The sequence below is a fragment of the Trachypithecus francoisi genome, unplaced genomic scaffold (genome assembly GCF_009764315.1).
Source record: "Trachypithecus francoisi isolate TF-2019V2 unplaced genomic scaffold, Tfra_2.0 Lachesis_group13, whole genome shotgun sequence".
Taxonomy (NCBI): Eukaryota; Metazoa; Chordata; class Mammalia; order Primates; family Cercopithecidae; genus Trachypithecus; species Trachypithecus francoisi.
This window is the reverse complement of record NW_022681458.1, coordinates 76,498,487-76,513,937: the sequence shown is the minus strand read 5'-3', so window position 1 is coordinate 76,513,937 and position 15,451 is coordinate 76,498,487. Positions and strand designations below refer to the sequence as shown.

General features: G+C 36.3%; 1 protein-coding gene across 5 annotated transcripts in view; it reads right to left on the bottom strand.

Annotated features, from left to right (window-relative positions):
- Positions 1 to 15,451, bottom strand: part of TTC21B (tetratricopeptide repeat domain 21B) — an 88,349-nt gene that overhangs the window by 2,468 nt on the left and 70,430 nt on the right. For 2 of the 5 annotated variants that reach the window (XM_033231251.1, XM_033231254.1), the window contains exons 24-28: positions 15,213 to 15,374; positions 13,015 to 13,210; positions 7,879 to 8,103; positions 4,778 to 4,898; positions 339 to 406 (exon numbers count right to left, since the gene is read on the bottom strand). In XM_033231251.1, the coding sequence (XP_033087142.1) occupies positions 339 to 406; positions 4,778 to 4,898; positions 7,879 to 8,103; positions 13,015 to 13,210; positions 15,213 to 15,374 (772 nt within the window). Of the gene's footprint in view, positions 1 to 338; positions 407 to 3,309; positions 3,861 to 4,777; positions 4,899 to 7,878; positions 8,104 to 13,014; positions 13,211 to 15,212; positions 15,375 to 15,451 lie in introns of those variants that run through there. The other 3 variants (XM_033231252.1, XM_033231253.1, XM_033231256.1) reach the window with 3 other exon arrangements.

Below are 15,451 nucleotides of genomic sequence, written 5' to 3'. Positions count from 1 at the left end.
AAAGTAAAAGTCTCTTTTACTCCACCTCTTTAATCCTACTCCTTTCCATACATGTAAATATTCTATGGTTTATTGTTTAATATGTACCCTTCAGTTGTCCTTGTCTTTAAATTGACATAAACATTTTATTATTTGATCTCAAAGTAAAAACATGTTTTTTATTCAGGTGAACATCATTTTCTAAATTTTGAACATGGATAATCTTCCTAAACATACTTGATAAATTATTTAACTAAAATTATATATCCTCTACTTCTATTCACATACATCTGGAGATTTTAAAAAGTAGGAAATTGTGCATCTGAAAAATTTTAAGGAATCTAAATTTAAGTGTTTACCTGGTGACATATGTCAATTGAATCCACATATCTTTTTGCTTTTAAGTAATTAAATGCCAGTTTGTATCCTGTTAAGACAAAAACCATAAAACAGAATGATGGAGTACACTGCTACTATTACTTTTCCTTGCCTCCTCCTCTCTTTGCTTACTCACTAGAGAATCTGTAAGGGAGGCTGCTGAATGAACAACTAAACTACACTGTACAGAGAAGTTGTGTGACAATAGAAGGCAGAGTGACACAAAAGAAGTGTAAGAAGAAAAGAAAGTGGAGTTGGAAAAAAGGATCACGGTGAATACATTGATTGGTCAGAAAGCTGCCATTCTGCAACTGTGGTTTCTATAACTTACTAGAAAAGTCTCATTTATTTCAGGTTATAGTAAAAACTCATCATAAGGCAGTAAATGACAACACAGCCATTCATTTATACAGTACAGATTTATTTAGCACTTACACAGGCAAACTGATGCCTACAGTTACGAGGTTTGCATTCTATTAGGAGAAAAAATACATTTTAAAATAATTTCTTGAGTAAATGAATAATTTCAAAACTGAGATAAATGTTATGAAAGAAAGATCCAGGCCAAGAGTTACCATAAAGAACCTGAATCGGGGAAGAAGAGGGTATCAAGAGATGTCTGAAATCTGAAGAATGAGGCATAAACTAGCCTAAAGTGGGAATCAAGGACACTCTCAGACAGAGAAAACTGCGTGGATTAAGGCCAGTGGTAGGACACATAGGGAGTTGATGAACTTGGAGTATGGCGAAAAGACAAAGCACGTAGGAGGGCAACACAGAGGAAGGCAGATTAGTCATCAATGACTGGTAAGAATTCTCACAATTACTGATAGTGAAATGCCACATTTCTACTATCAACAATTAGAAGAATGTTTAAGACATTCCTTTCAATGGATGTTGTTCTCCTGTAACATGCTATAAAAATGAGAAAAGAAGACAAGAAAAGTAACAGTAGCTGTGCACTCAGTAAACAAGATATAATGCAATATAAAATAATGTGTAATAATAAATATCTCACTCTACCTCTTAAAAATATGAAATAAGAAATGTGAATAGTGCTCTTGGGCTCTAATAAAAGTACCAAACCAAATGTTTAAAATTTTAAGTGTTTGAAAAGAATTACTGGCTAACATTATCAGATGGTAGTAAAAAGAAAGAAACAGAAATGATCTAAAATTCATACTATTTTATATAGTCAGGCACTGCATGATGATGTTTCATTAACAACAGATCACATACATCATGGTGGTCCCAAAGATTTTAATACTGTATTTTTGCTGTACCTTTTATACGTTTACATACACACACTGCTTATAGCATTCAGGACAGTAACATGCTGTACAGACGTGCAGCCTAGGAGCAATAGGCTATACCAGATAGCCCAGGTGTGTAGTAGGATCTACCACCCAGGTTTGTATAAGTATACTCTTAAGATGTTCACGCAATAATGAAATTGTCTAACGATGCATATCTCAGAATATTTCCACTGTTAAGCAACACATGACTGTATATATATGTATCTACACACACACACAGGCACACGTGCGCAGGGCCTATGACAGAATCTCACAGCTCAGATTTTAGACAAAAATACGACATTCCAGAGAGGTAAATTTGATGTCATTACCAACAAATTCTAAAATGAACTAAAAGGGTTTGTGACATTCAAAAAGAAAAGCAATTTTTAAGATGTCATGCCAAACATACTTACATGGAAACTAGTCAAGATGTCAGTTTTGCTTTGTGGCTTCCTGACTAGCTTTGGGATCTTATGCAAGTGGTTTGAGCTGTCATTTTCAGGTTTCCTCATTGTTAAACCAGGAATAACAACTCCTCCCTCTAACTCTTAGTATAATTTTAAAAATCACATAAAATACTTGTGAAATGGTTTTTTAAAACCTTAGAATACCACAAAATATTAGCATTTTTTATATGTAAACATTCAATATATTATCATCACAGAATTTTAACACTGGAAGAAACTTGATACACGACCTAGTACAAAAATTTCAGAGGAAATAAAGAGCTCAAAAGGGGAAAGAAAATGTGCACTGCAGCTGTGCTATACCTGCCACACTTACTAGAACTCAACCACATGCAACCAGGAGAGACAGAGAGAACGCAAACATTGTACACAGTCTAATGACTGTCACGTAACCTGAGAATGGGTATGAAGGGGGCAACATGAATAGTTTCTTCTCTCATTGGATCTCAGTTGTTCCTAGTGTGTTTCTTTTTTTCCTCGTATATATTTAAGGTGTACAAAATGATGTGGCTGTGTATATATGTATGTGTATATATATATATTTATTTATAAATAAATTTTTGCAATTTACTGCAGTCAAGCAAATTATCCATTCATCATTCATCCTGGTGCCTCTTATAATGACAATATTCAATCCTGAAATCTATGGAAAGAGCATGAGCATGATTTTCTTTTCTTTTTTTTTTTTTTTGAGACAGAGTTTCACTCTGTCAACCAAGCTGCAGTGCAGTGGTGTGATCTCGGTTCACTGCAAACTCCGCCTCCCGGGTTCAAGCAATTCTCCTGCCTCAGCCTCCCGAGTTGCTGGGATTACAGGTGGCTGCCACCATGCCCCGCTAATTTTTGTATTTTTAGTAGAGATGGTGTTTCACCATGTTGGCCAGGCTGGTCTCAAACTCCTGACTTCAGGTGATTTGCCCACCTTGGCCTCCCAAAGTGTTGGGATTACAGGCGTGAGCCACCGCGCCTGGCCATGAGCACGATTTTAAGGGTTTTCTGACAACTGAAAAAGTGAAATGCATTGTTTATTTGGCAGGCAGGTTGAGGAAGTTAGATGCAATGACAATCTTAAGGATGAAATTGAGGAATTAATGGAGAGCCTTAGAAATAAATGTTTACCAAAGCAAAGTTGGAGGAACTGATAAAATAATCTACAAAATACAATGATGATACAATGAAAGAACTAGTCATTTGGAATCTCTTTATTTGTTGAGGTCTTCCAAGGAATGGAATATATAAATAATTTAACTTCTATGTGCATTCCTTCTGTGGAATAAAGTGTCAAAATTAATATTTTAAGGATATTTAAGGACTTTTTATTTTATGAGGTGACTTTATTCTAAAAGATATGTCACACCTTAGAATAAAAAATACTATAAAATCATTAGTTCTTGTGCTTTGTAGAAGTCTAGTATAGTATAAGAACAGACTCCAGGAAACTAAAAGATGAGGGAAGACCTGAGCTGATAGCAGTTAGTGTGAGGGTGACTCATTTGACTGCAAATCAAAATTGAATTCACACTGTGACATGGCTGCTGAAAAGACTGATGCCATCTTAGGCTGAATTAACAACGACAAAATGCCTAATCAAAAGAATAAAACAGCTTAATTATAACTAGCCAAATCATAGTCAAGAGGTTTTTCATTTATGGTACAACAGGTCAGAGAGGCATGGAAAAATAAAGCAGCACTTTCCAAACTTACATGGCCATGGCATCTACCACCTTCATACTCCATTCTGTTTAATTAAAAATAATAATAATTATTAAAATCTCCCCAAGTGTTCCAAAGCACAGTTTGGGAAACACTATTTTAGAGCTTCCAGGAAACAGCAACAAGGAAGATGAGAGACTCAGACAGAATTCAATCTTAGGAAGAATGGACGAGTAACTGCAGATGGCTTGAAAAGAAGCCCTAGGACACAGGACAGAAGACTGCAATTTAAAGGGTCATGATCTGTAAGAGGGAGGCATTCTGTAGGTTGCTCCGGAAAACAGACTTGGGCAGTTTCAAGGAGACATATTTCAACCCAACACAGAGTACACAAACATGAGGATGAGCTCCCTGGCATGAGGGGAGAGGTTGGTCATGACATATATTCTGATGCCACCTCTGTTAGGGACACTGTAGATTAGCATTACTCAAACTAACAGCCTATAAAACACTGGGAGTGGATGATGTTTCTAGATGCTCAGGAGAAAAAAAAATGGCCCATGGTCAAATAATTGTGGGAAACACGGCCCCTCTGTGATATCCATCACAATATACATTAGTGTTTAACAGCTTTGAGAAGTAAATAAACCTGTGTAATTAAATTTAATGCAATATTTTCCTAACTTACTTCGCAATGGAAACATCTTTTTCCATGGCATTCCCAATTTCAAAATAGCACCTCCTTTTAGAAGGAAGAGAAGGAGGCAGAATTAGACTAGATGTACACTGAGGTGACTGAGGACAAGTTTGGAACTCAGGAAATTGAACTATTAGTAGCTAATAATATATTATAAATATAAAATTTATTCTCCTTTCGGAAAGGTTGACAATGAAAATTGACTCAATGTTTATCGTTTTGAAAAAAATCAAATGCGTTTAAATGAAAAGTAATAAATAAAACATAATTTTTCTGTGAAAAATCTAGGTGATTGCCAAACTCACCTACTGCTGGATTTGTCCGATTGCTATATTTCCATGCCATCTCATAGTTCAAGGCGGCATCTGTATACGCTTGCTCTTTTTCCATAATGTATCCCATGTATTCATAAGCTTTGCAGCAAGACTGAAGAAAAATGGGAGACATCAATAGATTAAACCTGATATCACTAAGATTTTATGGGATGTTTGTGACTATAGAGGTCAATCATATTAACCCATTTAAATGACAAATCAAACAATGGTTTTCAACCTTGGCTAGGCAATCAAATTTTTTACTGAACTTAATAAATGATTCTGATGGCAAGTCTCCATTACAAATCTGCAGGATCAGGGTTTTCTTTACAGAATCAGAAATACACAACAGGGCATTTGTATTTTACACAAGCACATGTACACTATTATGAGTAATTTCAACACACACAAAAACGGAGATAAGAGCATAATGAACTCCACAAACCCTTATCTTCAACAATTATTTCGTGACTAATACTGTTTCACCTCTATCTCACAAACCTACCCTTCTGTATTAACAGAAAATATCCTCAGATATTATATCAACTAAGTCTAAATGTGTTAGTGTGCATCTCTAAAGATGTTAAACAGAAACAATTTTATCACACCTAAAATGTTTACGACTCCTTAATAGCACCAAATATCCAGTACTGTCCAAATTTTAATTGTCTCAATATAATTTGTTTTTGTTAGATTGAGGACTGAATAAGGACCAAACATTGTAAGTGGTCAATGTTTTGATCTAGTCTTTTTTGATCTAGAGGTTTCCCTTTAGTATGTCTGTCTGTCTCTCTGTGTCTCTTTTCTTGAAAAGAAATGCAATAGAAACGAACATTTATCCCCAAATTTCTCACAACGCAGGTTTAGTTGACTGCATCTTTGTGGTGTTTATATAACATATTCCTATGTCACTGACATTTTCTGGAAATTGTAATTAGAGGTTTGGATTCCATTTTGATTCTGGAGGGGAGGGGTGAATCTACTTCTAACATCAGTGCCATGATAAGCCACACTGGAGCCTGAGGCATAAAAACATGGATGTGTGTTTTTGTATATTTCTTAATTGTATTTTTTTCCGAGAATATGAGTTTAAAAATATTGAAGAATCTGAAAGTATACATTAAAAATCACTACATTTAAGACGGAACATTTTATTTATACCTAAACTTAATTTCTTATCATTTTACTTTTCTCACTTTAATGGAAGAAATCTCACCAGCAATATTTTCATTAAAACTATTACCAATTACCCATTTTTTAAAAAACATAAAAATATGAATATAGGAATGCACATATTCTCTTTTGACTCAGGCTCCAATGAAGTTCAGCACAGCTGCATTAAATTATTATTTATCTTGACTACTGAGTGTTTCACTTGTCTCATCCCAACCCTAGCCCTGCCACTGATGTATGTTCTTCTATTGGGAAGCATAGAATGTCTGATTCTCCATCTTTTTGTGATGTTATATCCATATATAAATTTATCAGGGTTGAAAAATGGGGACAGTCTATCAGTCTTTCTTCATTTGTTAGCTGGAAAATGTCTATGATGAGAAACGTCTCATTGACTATTTGGTTAACCAATTCTGTATAGAAAAGGCAGGATATTTATTTGCAAGCTTTAGAAATAGCAGTCAGTTCACTAGCATACTGTAGTGGTCACCAATTAGGTTTTTTGTTTGTTTTTTTCTATTTTGGATCTTTGAGAAGTCATGAATTTAAACAGATTTTATGTGTTTCAATATATTGCAGTTATCATTCTTATCGATACTTAAAGTATCCCAACTTCGGCTGCTGCAGGTGTCTTCAAGTTGGCCCCTAGATCTTTGACACAAACTCTAATCATCATGGATAGCTTCCTTCATCATCTGGTACAGCAAGACAGTCTAGTGTTGTCTTGTACATTTCCTGCCCCAGATATGGATGACTTCCATTTTTTAAATTATATAATTCAAGGTTCCTAAGCTTTAGTTCTTAAATGTCATGCTTTCAATATCAACATATTCAACTAGCAGGGCTGAATGAAGCTTCTAAAGCAGCCATCATGTTCAACCATGCAATGTATTGTTATCAGCGTTCTGGCAAACTGAAATTCTGTTTGTGCACTGAAATTCCCATGCAATCTTGGTTAATCCTAGACTAGATATGAAAGGGTAAACTATTCAGCAGTTTAGATTTTCAAAGCCTATTAATGAGCATTCTACTTTTCAAAGCCAATTTAATATGAAATTTATGTAACTAATCATCTAGAATAGTTTATACATTGATAAATGCTTGGATCATTCAGGTTCTTAAGTTCCTAGGAAAGAATCTTAATAGTACTAAATAATCACAATTCCTCTTTAAAAAATAAATGGTCCATTTGTAATCTAATTTGCTCAAGGAGAATAGAACAGATTTACTGTGATTAAGATTTTGAAGTAATTGATATAAATATATGAAGATACATATCATTTCTAAGTTGTGTGCAATTATTTCTCAACAAAAAAATAAATCTTAACTTTAAAGAACTGCTATAATGACATCTTTTGTAATTAAGCATCAAAATGTTAGTAAAAAGTCTTAAATTCTAAGGACTTTATAATATTCAATTTTATACCTAAAGATAAGGAATTTTTATTAAACAAACAAAATTAAAAGCTGAAAAGACTTTCTCCCACAAAATATATTATGCATAATAGATTCTAATAATGAGAAAATGACATGCAGCTGCAGTAAATTCATCAAGCATGTTTCTTAATGGGAGGGACAGACGTCCGCAATTAATGCTCTTCTGCAATTTTCATTAGTTCTGGGATGAGATGGATAATCACAGGCAAACGTTTGACATTCCAAAAACACCTTCCGTTAGGTAGGGCATCACTAGAGCTGAAACTTGAAATTGCATAAATCTTTTCTTTTTTTTAAACTTTAAAGGACAAACGGCTTTTTTCTTATTATTAATGCTTGTTTCTTGATTGTGGTAAGAATAAACATTTAATTTTCAAAAATCACACAGGAATCCTTGTAAATGGACTAACACTCAATGATATCTATATGGAAAGCTCATGCAGCAAAGGTCAATAATTATTTTCTACTCTTCAATCACCTACTCTATTATGACGTAGGCATCGTTTTAATAGTTCTTCTGCCATGTCATATTTTGCTGATTGAATGTAAATATCAGCAAGTAGCAGCCAACTCTTCTCAAACTCTTCGGCATCAATAGTGTTCCAATTCATTTTCGCAATACGTTTCAGCTGGTTTCTGGCTCGTGGAGTCTGTTTCAAGATCATATAAGCCGTTGCCATTCCCAAGAGTGCTGGGATATGATCCTTCTATAAGAAAATAAACTTTTAGACCACAAGATGCACAAACATAAATGTCTCAAAAACATACAGAAAGCAGAAAATGCTACATGAGAACTAGTTTGTGGATTCTATTTCTAGTTCCATTACAGATAACTGTGATTACAAGTCATTATTTAACCCATCAAGTACCCTCAAGCTGCTATGAAGAAACTTGGTCAAGCACTGTGTGGTCAAGATAATTCAAGACAATGACAACTATTCAGATGCCATATGCACACAATTACAATAATTAGTGAGATTTTATCTTTAATGGGGTTCAAATAGTCATGTTTTAGTTTTGTATAGAAACAGAAAAAATAAAACTGTTTCAGTAAAATCTTTATTGAGCAGTTTGTATTTCAGATTTCACATTTAGGCTCCTTACTTCTTTCACCTGTCAAAGACGAGTAACAATAATTTACCTGACGATGGTCCTTACCCATTATGACTTCTATTGCTTTATTCCCCTCCCTTCTCCTTTTATCCAAAAAGCTCTTCTCCCAATAAAGTTTGAACAACGGAATGTTAAAAATAAGGCACATAATTAATTCACCACTTGGAAAGTACATGAAATAAACTCATGCCTTAAATCATGCTTTTAGATTTGGAGTCTGCAGCTTCCTAAAACAAGCTATATGATATTCTTTTGGATCGAGTTTGAAGTCAGAGAATGTCATTCTATGAAACCAATAGGTTAATGAGAATTCATATAAAATGGAGGCCATTAGTGATCTATCCAGACAACTAACTTTCATAAGCAATAATGTGTATGTTCCTGATTAAGGTAGGATGCTTCTTAAATTTCAGCAGAGGGATTACGATGCATTTATAAAGAAGCCTCAGCTTAACATACAAATAAAGGGGCCAGGTGGGCAGCTCACGCCTGTAATCGAAGCACTTCAGGAGGCTGAGGCTAGTGCATTACGAGACCTCGCCTCTACTAAAAAATAACAAAGAAAAACTAGCTGAGTGTGGTGGCCAGCCCCTGTAGTCCCAGCTACTCAGAAGGCTGGAGTGGGAGGAGCTCTTGAGCCTGGGAGTTCAAGGCCACAGTGAGTTATGATCATGCCAGTGCACTCCAGCATGGAAGACAGAATGAGACCCTGTCTCAAAATAAAAACAAAAACAAAGGGTAAGAAATTGTGACTGAGGACTGGTGATATCATTACTATAATAGAAGTATACTATAAGATAGCAAATTTGGGTAACTGATAAGGAATATTGCAAAAGGAGAGTGGTAAAATGTTCAATGTCCAACTGATCACGGTTGGAAGAAATAACTCTGGAATAGAGAAGGGCAGTACATCAGGGTTTTATAAAAACAGCTTTTATAAATATAAAAACTTCTTTACCTCAAATTCTATGTCTATCAATAAACTTCCAAGATGTAATCTGTTCCTCTAGGTAAGGGGTGGCAAAATGGTTTGAGTGTTAAATCCAACCAATTGGTTGTAGATTATGAAGACATGTAGGATGTTACCAATAACAGAGCCTCACCCTCTCCCCAACCCAGCCCACCTCAGGTGGCCAGGAGAGGAGAGAAAATAGAGGTCTGCTATGTATTTGTCAGCGAGGTCCTAGGACAGCCTAAGAGGAGGAGGGTCCTATTAAAAGGTCCCACATTCCCCCTACACTACACAAATAAAAATAACCTCTCTGACTTACACTTTGAGTTTGATTAGAATCTACCAGTTCTTCACAACTTGATCACTCCTGCGTAAACTGAAGAACAGTTTCTAAAAGCAAACCTGAGTTCTAATCCCTGTATTAGGTATTTCTTTCTGGTGCAGACATCCTAAGACCTAGAGCCAGCTTCTCTCTCTGTCTCTCAATAACTCGAAATTGCGGTAACTTTAGATTGCAAAGGACAAGACTCGATGTGGACAATACAGCTGTATTACAAACATCTCATCTTTATGGTTCGAGGTGATGCAATGAAAGCAAGTGGAAACACTTTAGCTTGGGTTTAATGTATCTTCCAGCACTTCCTCCATGATTTCCTGTCACAAAACTCTTTTTCAGTCCCTCTGAATGACACACAGGATTGTGAACATACCCTATGTTTTTCTGCCTCCCTGACTTCGTTCATATTTTCCTCTTCCTCTGGAACACACGGTCTTCACTTCTGCCTGTTAAAATGCAATTTATCCTGGTTCTTCAATCATACCTATTTCTTAAATCCTACTTTTTCTTAAATCATACCTTCTTTACAAAAAGGTCCCCCAACTCTCCCTTATACTGTCTCCTACAGCATTTTTATTTGCAATTCTAGTAAGGAATGTAACGCATTTTGCTTTGTATTAAGTCATCATAGTCAGTATGCTTGCCTTGTCTTCCATAGACTATGAGAAACTTGAAAAAAGGGACCATACATTATTTATCTTTGTGTTTCCCACTATGCTTAGCACTTGCTGGCTGCTTAATGAATATTCATTATATTGAATATATGCAGCCTATGAGTTAAAAGAAAAAAAATGTGAGATAAAAGTTGATGCTTATGAAACTTCAGCTCATATATCATTATCTTTTGAATAATATGGTTAGTAAACAGATCTGAAGATAGTATTTTACTAACCACATACGTAAGGATGATTAAAAAAATAATGCAGTCTCATCAACAGAAAGCAGGCATAGTCTTTCTAGGATATAGCTGTAATATCATTCACTGCTTTTGGCTTTTTTTCCTCTCTTAAACTTCACAGTAGGGATAATGGATTTAGTCAAAATAAACTTTCTCATTGTTATGAGATAGAATAGCACATCACAGCATTCAGTAGCTATGGCACTTGACATGAGACTGCGCTTCCCCATGTTCCTAGAGATTCTCTTAGATGTACATGATTGCTCTACTTCTGCTCTGTCTTCATTCAGCAGCTGTCATCCATCTGCTCCACAAAGCCAATTCAACAGAGCATGACCCCTGAGCACATTACTTCAATGTGTGCAGAAGGGCATTGCTTTGGAGGGCTGCTTGCTGACATGCTGCCCTGCTCTTTTGTTCCAAGTGTGGTAATAAAGCTGCCATCTAGGATACTTGTACCCAAGCCACAACATGAGTTGCAGGTCTCCCAAACCCCTGACATCTCAATCTCCTCCAGGGCCCTGGAAGGTGAGGGGAAAGAGTTCACCGTACAGGGCTTTGGGTAGTTTATTGTTGCCACTGTGACCACTGAACCATAAGAAATCACAGCAAAATTCTGTGTGTCCTCTGAGAGACACAAAATGAGCTTCCAGTGGCCTACAGCATCACTGAATGGAAGAACAAACATGAAATCCAATGAATATGCTTAAAAGTAACTTACTAACTGCTGATGGGAGGGTATCTAGAATTCCTTTCTTAATATCAAGTAATTGAAGAAATAAAGTGCTGTGTGGGGGAAGGAAAAACAGTATCTACAGAGTAAGAAAAAAAGTGGAGGAGGCCGAGGTAGGTGGATCACCTGAGGTCAGGAGTTCCAGACCAGCCTGGCCAACATGGCGAAACCCCTCTCTACTAAAAATACAAAAAACAGCCAGGCATGGTGGCAGGCACCTATAATCTCAGTTACTTGGGAGGCTGAGACAGGAGAACTGCCTGAACCTGGGAGGCGGAGGTTGCAGTGAGCTGAGATCGCGCCATTGCACTCCAGCCTGGGTGACAAGAGCAAAACTCCATTTCAAAGAAAAGGAAAAAAGGTGGATTCGAGCACAGCGAAGAGAAGAAAGCCTCTGATTTTGTAAGAATAATACTATGAAAATAACAAATCTGAAAAGATTGCAGGAGGTTATTTCAGCGTTGCCAAAGAATATCATTATTTGTGGCCGGGAGCGGTGGCTCACGCCTGTAATCCCAGCACTTTGGGAGGCCGAGGCGGGTGGATCACGAGGTCGGGAGATCGAGATCATCCTGGTTAACACGGTGAAACCCCGCCTCTACTAAAAATACAAAAAATCAGCTGGATGTGGTGGTGGGTGCGTGTAGTCCCAGCTACTCGGGAGGCTGAGGCAGGAGAATGGCATGAACCTGGGAGCCGGAACTTGCAGTGAGCTGAGATTGCACCACTGCACTCCAGCCTGGGCAACAGAGTGAGACTCTGTGTCAAAAAAATTTAAAAAATTAAAAATTATATAATTATTTGTATGACTAAGTTATAAGCTGTCAGTATTGCTCTCATGTAGCTATATAGCTGGAAAATTCCAAGTTCATGTAAGTGAAGAGGTAAGATACCAGGGCAGCCAGGTGTTTACTTCCACTTAGTAAGTTAATCTTGGCTACATCTACAACACAGAAATTCTCCAGAGGATAAAGTGGCTCCCTTGAGAATTAACTTACATACTTTTGAAGAATTCCCTTTCTCTGGAATTTAACATTCCAGTAGAGAGAAATACATCAACAACACATGAAAACAGTAACATCGTCTCTTCTGCAAAGAAGGGGACATTGTATATGCTCAACTATATACCTAATTTTTAATAAAAGTTAAGCCAGGCGCGGTGGCTCATGACTGTGATCCCAGCCCTTTGGGAGGCCGAGGTGGGTGGATCATGAGGTCAGGAAATCAAGACCATCCTGGCTAACACAGTGAAACCACGTCTCTACTAAAAAATACAAAAAATTAGCCGGGTGTGGTGGTGGGCCGCCTGTAGTGCCAGCTACTTGGGAGGCTGAGGCAGGAGAATGGCGTGAACCTGGGAGGCGGAGCTTGCAGTGAGCCGAGATCGCACCACTGCACTCCAGCCTGGGCTACAGAGCAAGACTCTGTCTCAAACAAACAAAACAAAGCAAAACAAAACAAAAAACCAAACAAAACAGGTAATTAAGCCAATCTTTCTTCAGAAAATAAACAACTAATCAAAATACATGTTTCTATACTACCAAATAAAGATAACATATGAAGCTGAAAAAGAAAATCCACTAACCTCAGATGCTGCTATTTCAGTGAAGGTATTTAATGCTTGTTCAACATTAGATTTCTGTTTGGTAGCCATTAAGCAATAGTTTTCCATTACGCGAAGCTGTACGTGACCCTGAACAGTCTGAGGTTTTAGTTCCTTAAGAAGTTTTTCTGCTGTTCTTACTGCCAATTGCACAGATTCTTGCTTCTCAGTTGAATTACTGTATATAATTAAAAATAAATCACTTATGTCTCTTACTCATGATACAATTCATCGAGATTAGAATTGGCTTTTGTAAAAAAAAGCTCTGGGCATTCTTTTATACTCTTTTTGTCATTCATTTAAAAGTAATCTTTTGTGAAGAATGTCACTCATTCTCTTCTAATACAAAGTGAAGCACAGTTACAATGCATTTTAAACAAAATTAATAGGGACTCAATAAAACACCATCAAGCATTAATTTCCTCTAGAATGAAGACAAAAGTTGGACAATATCTACATGTTGTAAATGTGTGCATTCCAGCAAATATAAAACTATAAGTAGAATCATAAAATTAACATACATCTATTCAAAAAGTGAAAGGAAAGAAAAGGAGGAAGAAAAAGTGACAGATACTGTATTATTTCATTCTATGTTTAATCCATTTTACATACAGGAAAACCGAGGCTCAAACAGGTAATTTGCTAAAGGTCATGCAGCTAATAAGTGGTAAACCTAGGACCTGAATCTAAGTTTATCAAAGACATATAAAACCTACTCTGTTCTCCTCACCACATTGCCTATCAGACTCTCAGAAATTATGTGTGTCAAAAAGTAATTTCAAGTGCAATTTGAATATTTAATAGCAATTTTCTTGTTTTATACACACAAACACACACATATACACAAATCAATTAATAAAAGGAAATTAAACACTCAAAGTCCAATCACTAAAGCCACTGGTCTTCTTCTCAGACCTTAGGCTTATCTTACCTAAAACATGTCATGCTGTTGACTACCATTTTCAAAGTTCTTCTCCCTTGGCTTCTGTAACACTACACCGCTTTAGTTCTCTTTCTACCATGTTGATTGCCCTTTTCTGACCTTCCTTCCTCCTCCAGATCCCTTAAATGTTAACAAACTTAATACTGAGTTCTCAGATTTTTGTTACTTCATTCTATCACTTTCAAAGAGGCCATTCATGGAGTTCCAACTATGCACTCTGCCGATGTCTCCCAAATCTCTATCCCTAGCTGTGACCTCTCTTCAGAGTTTTAGTTTTGTATTTTGAATTGCCTGCAGAAGATTTCCACTTGGATAGCTTATAGTTCCATAACAGTAATGTTACCTCAACCTTCCTAAAACAACCATACACACGCCACTTCCTTGCTCTAATTGGTCTCTGTAATCCAAGCATTAAAATCTGTCATTGAAATCTCTTCGCAATATAGTATTAATTTTCTCCTGCTCCTCCATGTATCTTCCCCTGAATACTATGCACTGCTATGATTCCTATCAACTCTGACAATACTTAATATCCATGTAAATCCATTTATGCTTAGTTGCAGATTGAAAGGTTTCAGATATTGTCTTGCCTCTTAAGTAAATTACACACTCCTGAAGGCAGGAATTACCTCATATTCCCTTTATGTCCTAATACATTCCCCACATGCCTTGCCCGAGTCTAAAGAGAGGACAGGCTACTAATGTAGGTTGATAAATAACCATTGACTAGCAGTATACCACACTAACAGCAGTCAGGACTCAGTCTAAATCTTGTCTCCATCATTACTATCACATTAAACAAGTTGACTCAGCTTATTTTGCAATACTGTTGTAGAAAACAAATGAGATAGTGCATAGAAAGTATAGAGGACAGGGTCTGGAAAATACCTATCATTTGTTAAGTAGTTACTATTATTGTGTGGATAATTTTTGCCATAGTTGTCAAATTCTACAATTAGGGGAGTGTCTTCATAACATGTCTATTATTATCTAGGAAACCTAAAAACATTTCATGCCTGTTTCAGAGAAAAGTTATGTTAGCAATAACTAATCTATTGAATAACTATTCAATTTGCTAAAATAACTATTCTCTGAAACAGGCAATGAAATGCCTATTTATTTTATTCATCTGCCCTTTCATTATTGCTATCCTAGAATTTAGTTCTTCTGTATAGTATCCTGTTTATTATCTCCAACAAGTGTTTTTTAAAAAAGGATAATATGTCAAATAACTCACCCCAGGTCTCCATCCAAGTTTTCAAATACTTCACCTCCAATAGTTTCATTATCTGGATTCAAACAGATTTCTATCATATTATAAAGGGCATTTTGGCCCCAGTCACGATCTTTCCGAGCTTTATTAAAATGTCGAAGGGCATCATTTGGTTCTCCAGTGTACCTTGTTAGATGTTTAAAAGAATTATTTATTTCAATCACTGACTACAAAACTTGTATTAGTTTATAATCTGTCTGGTA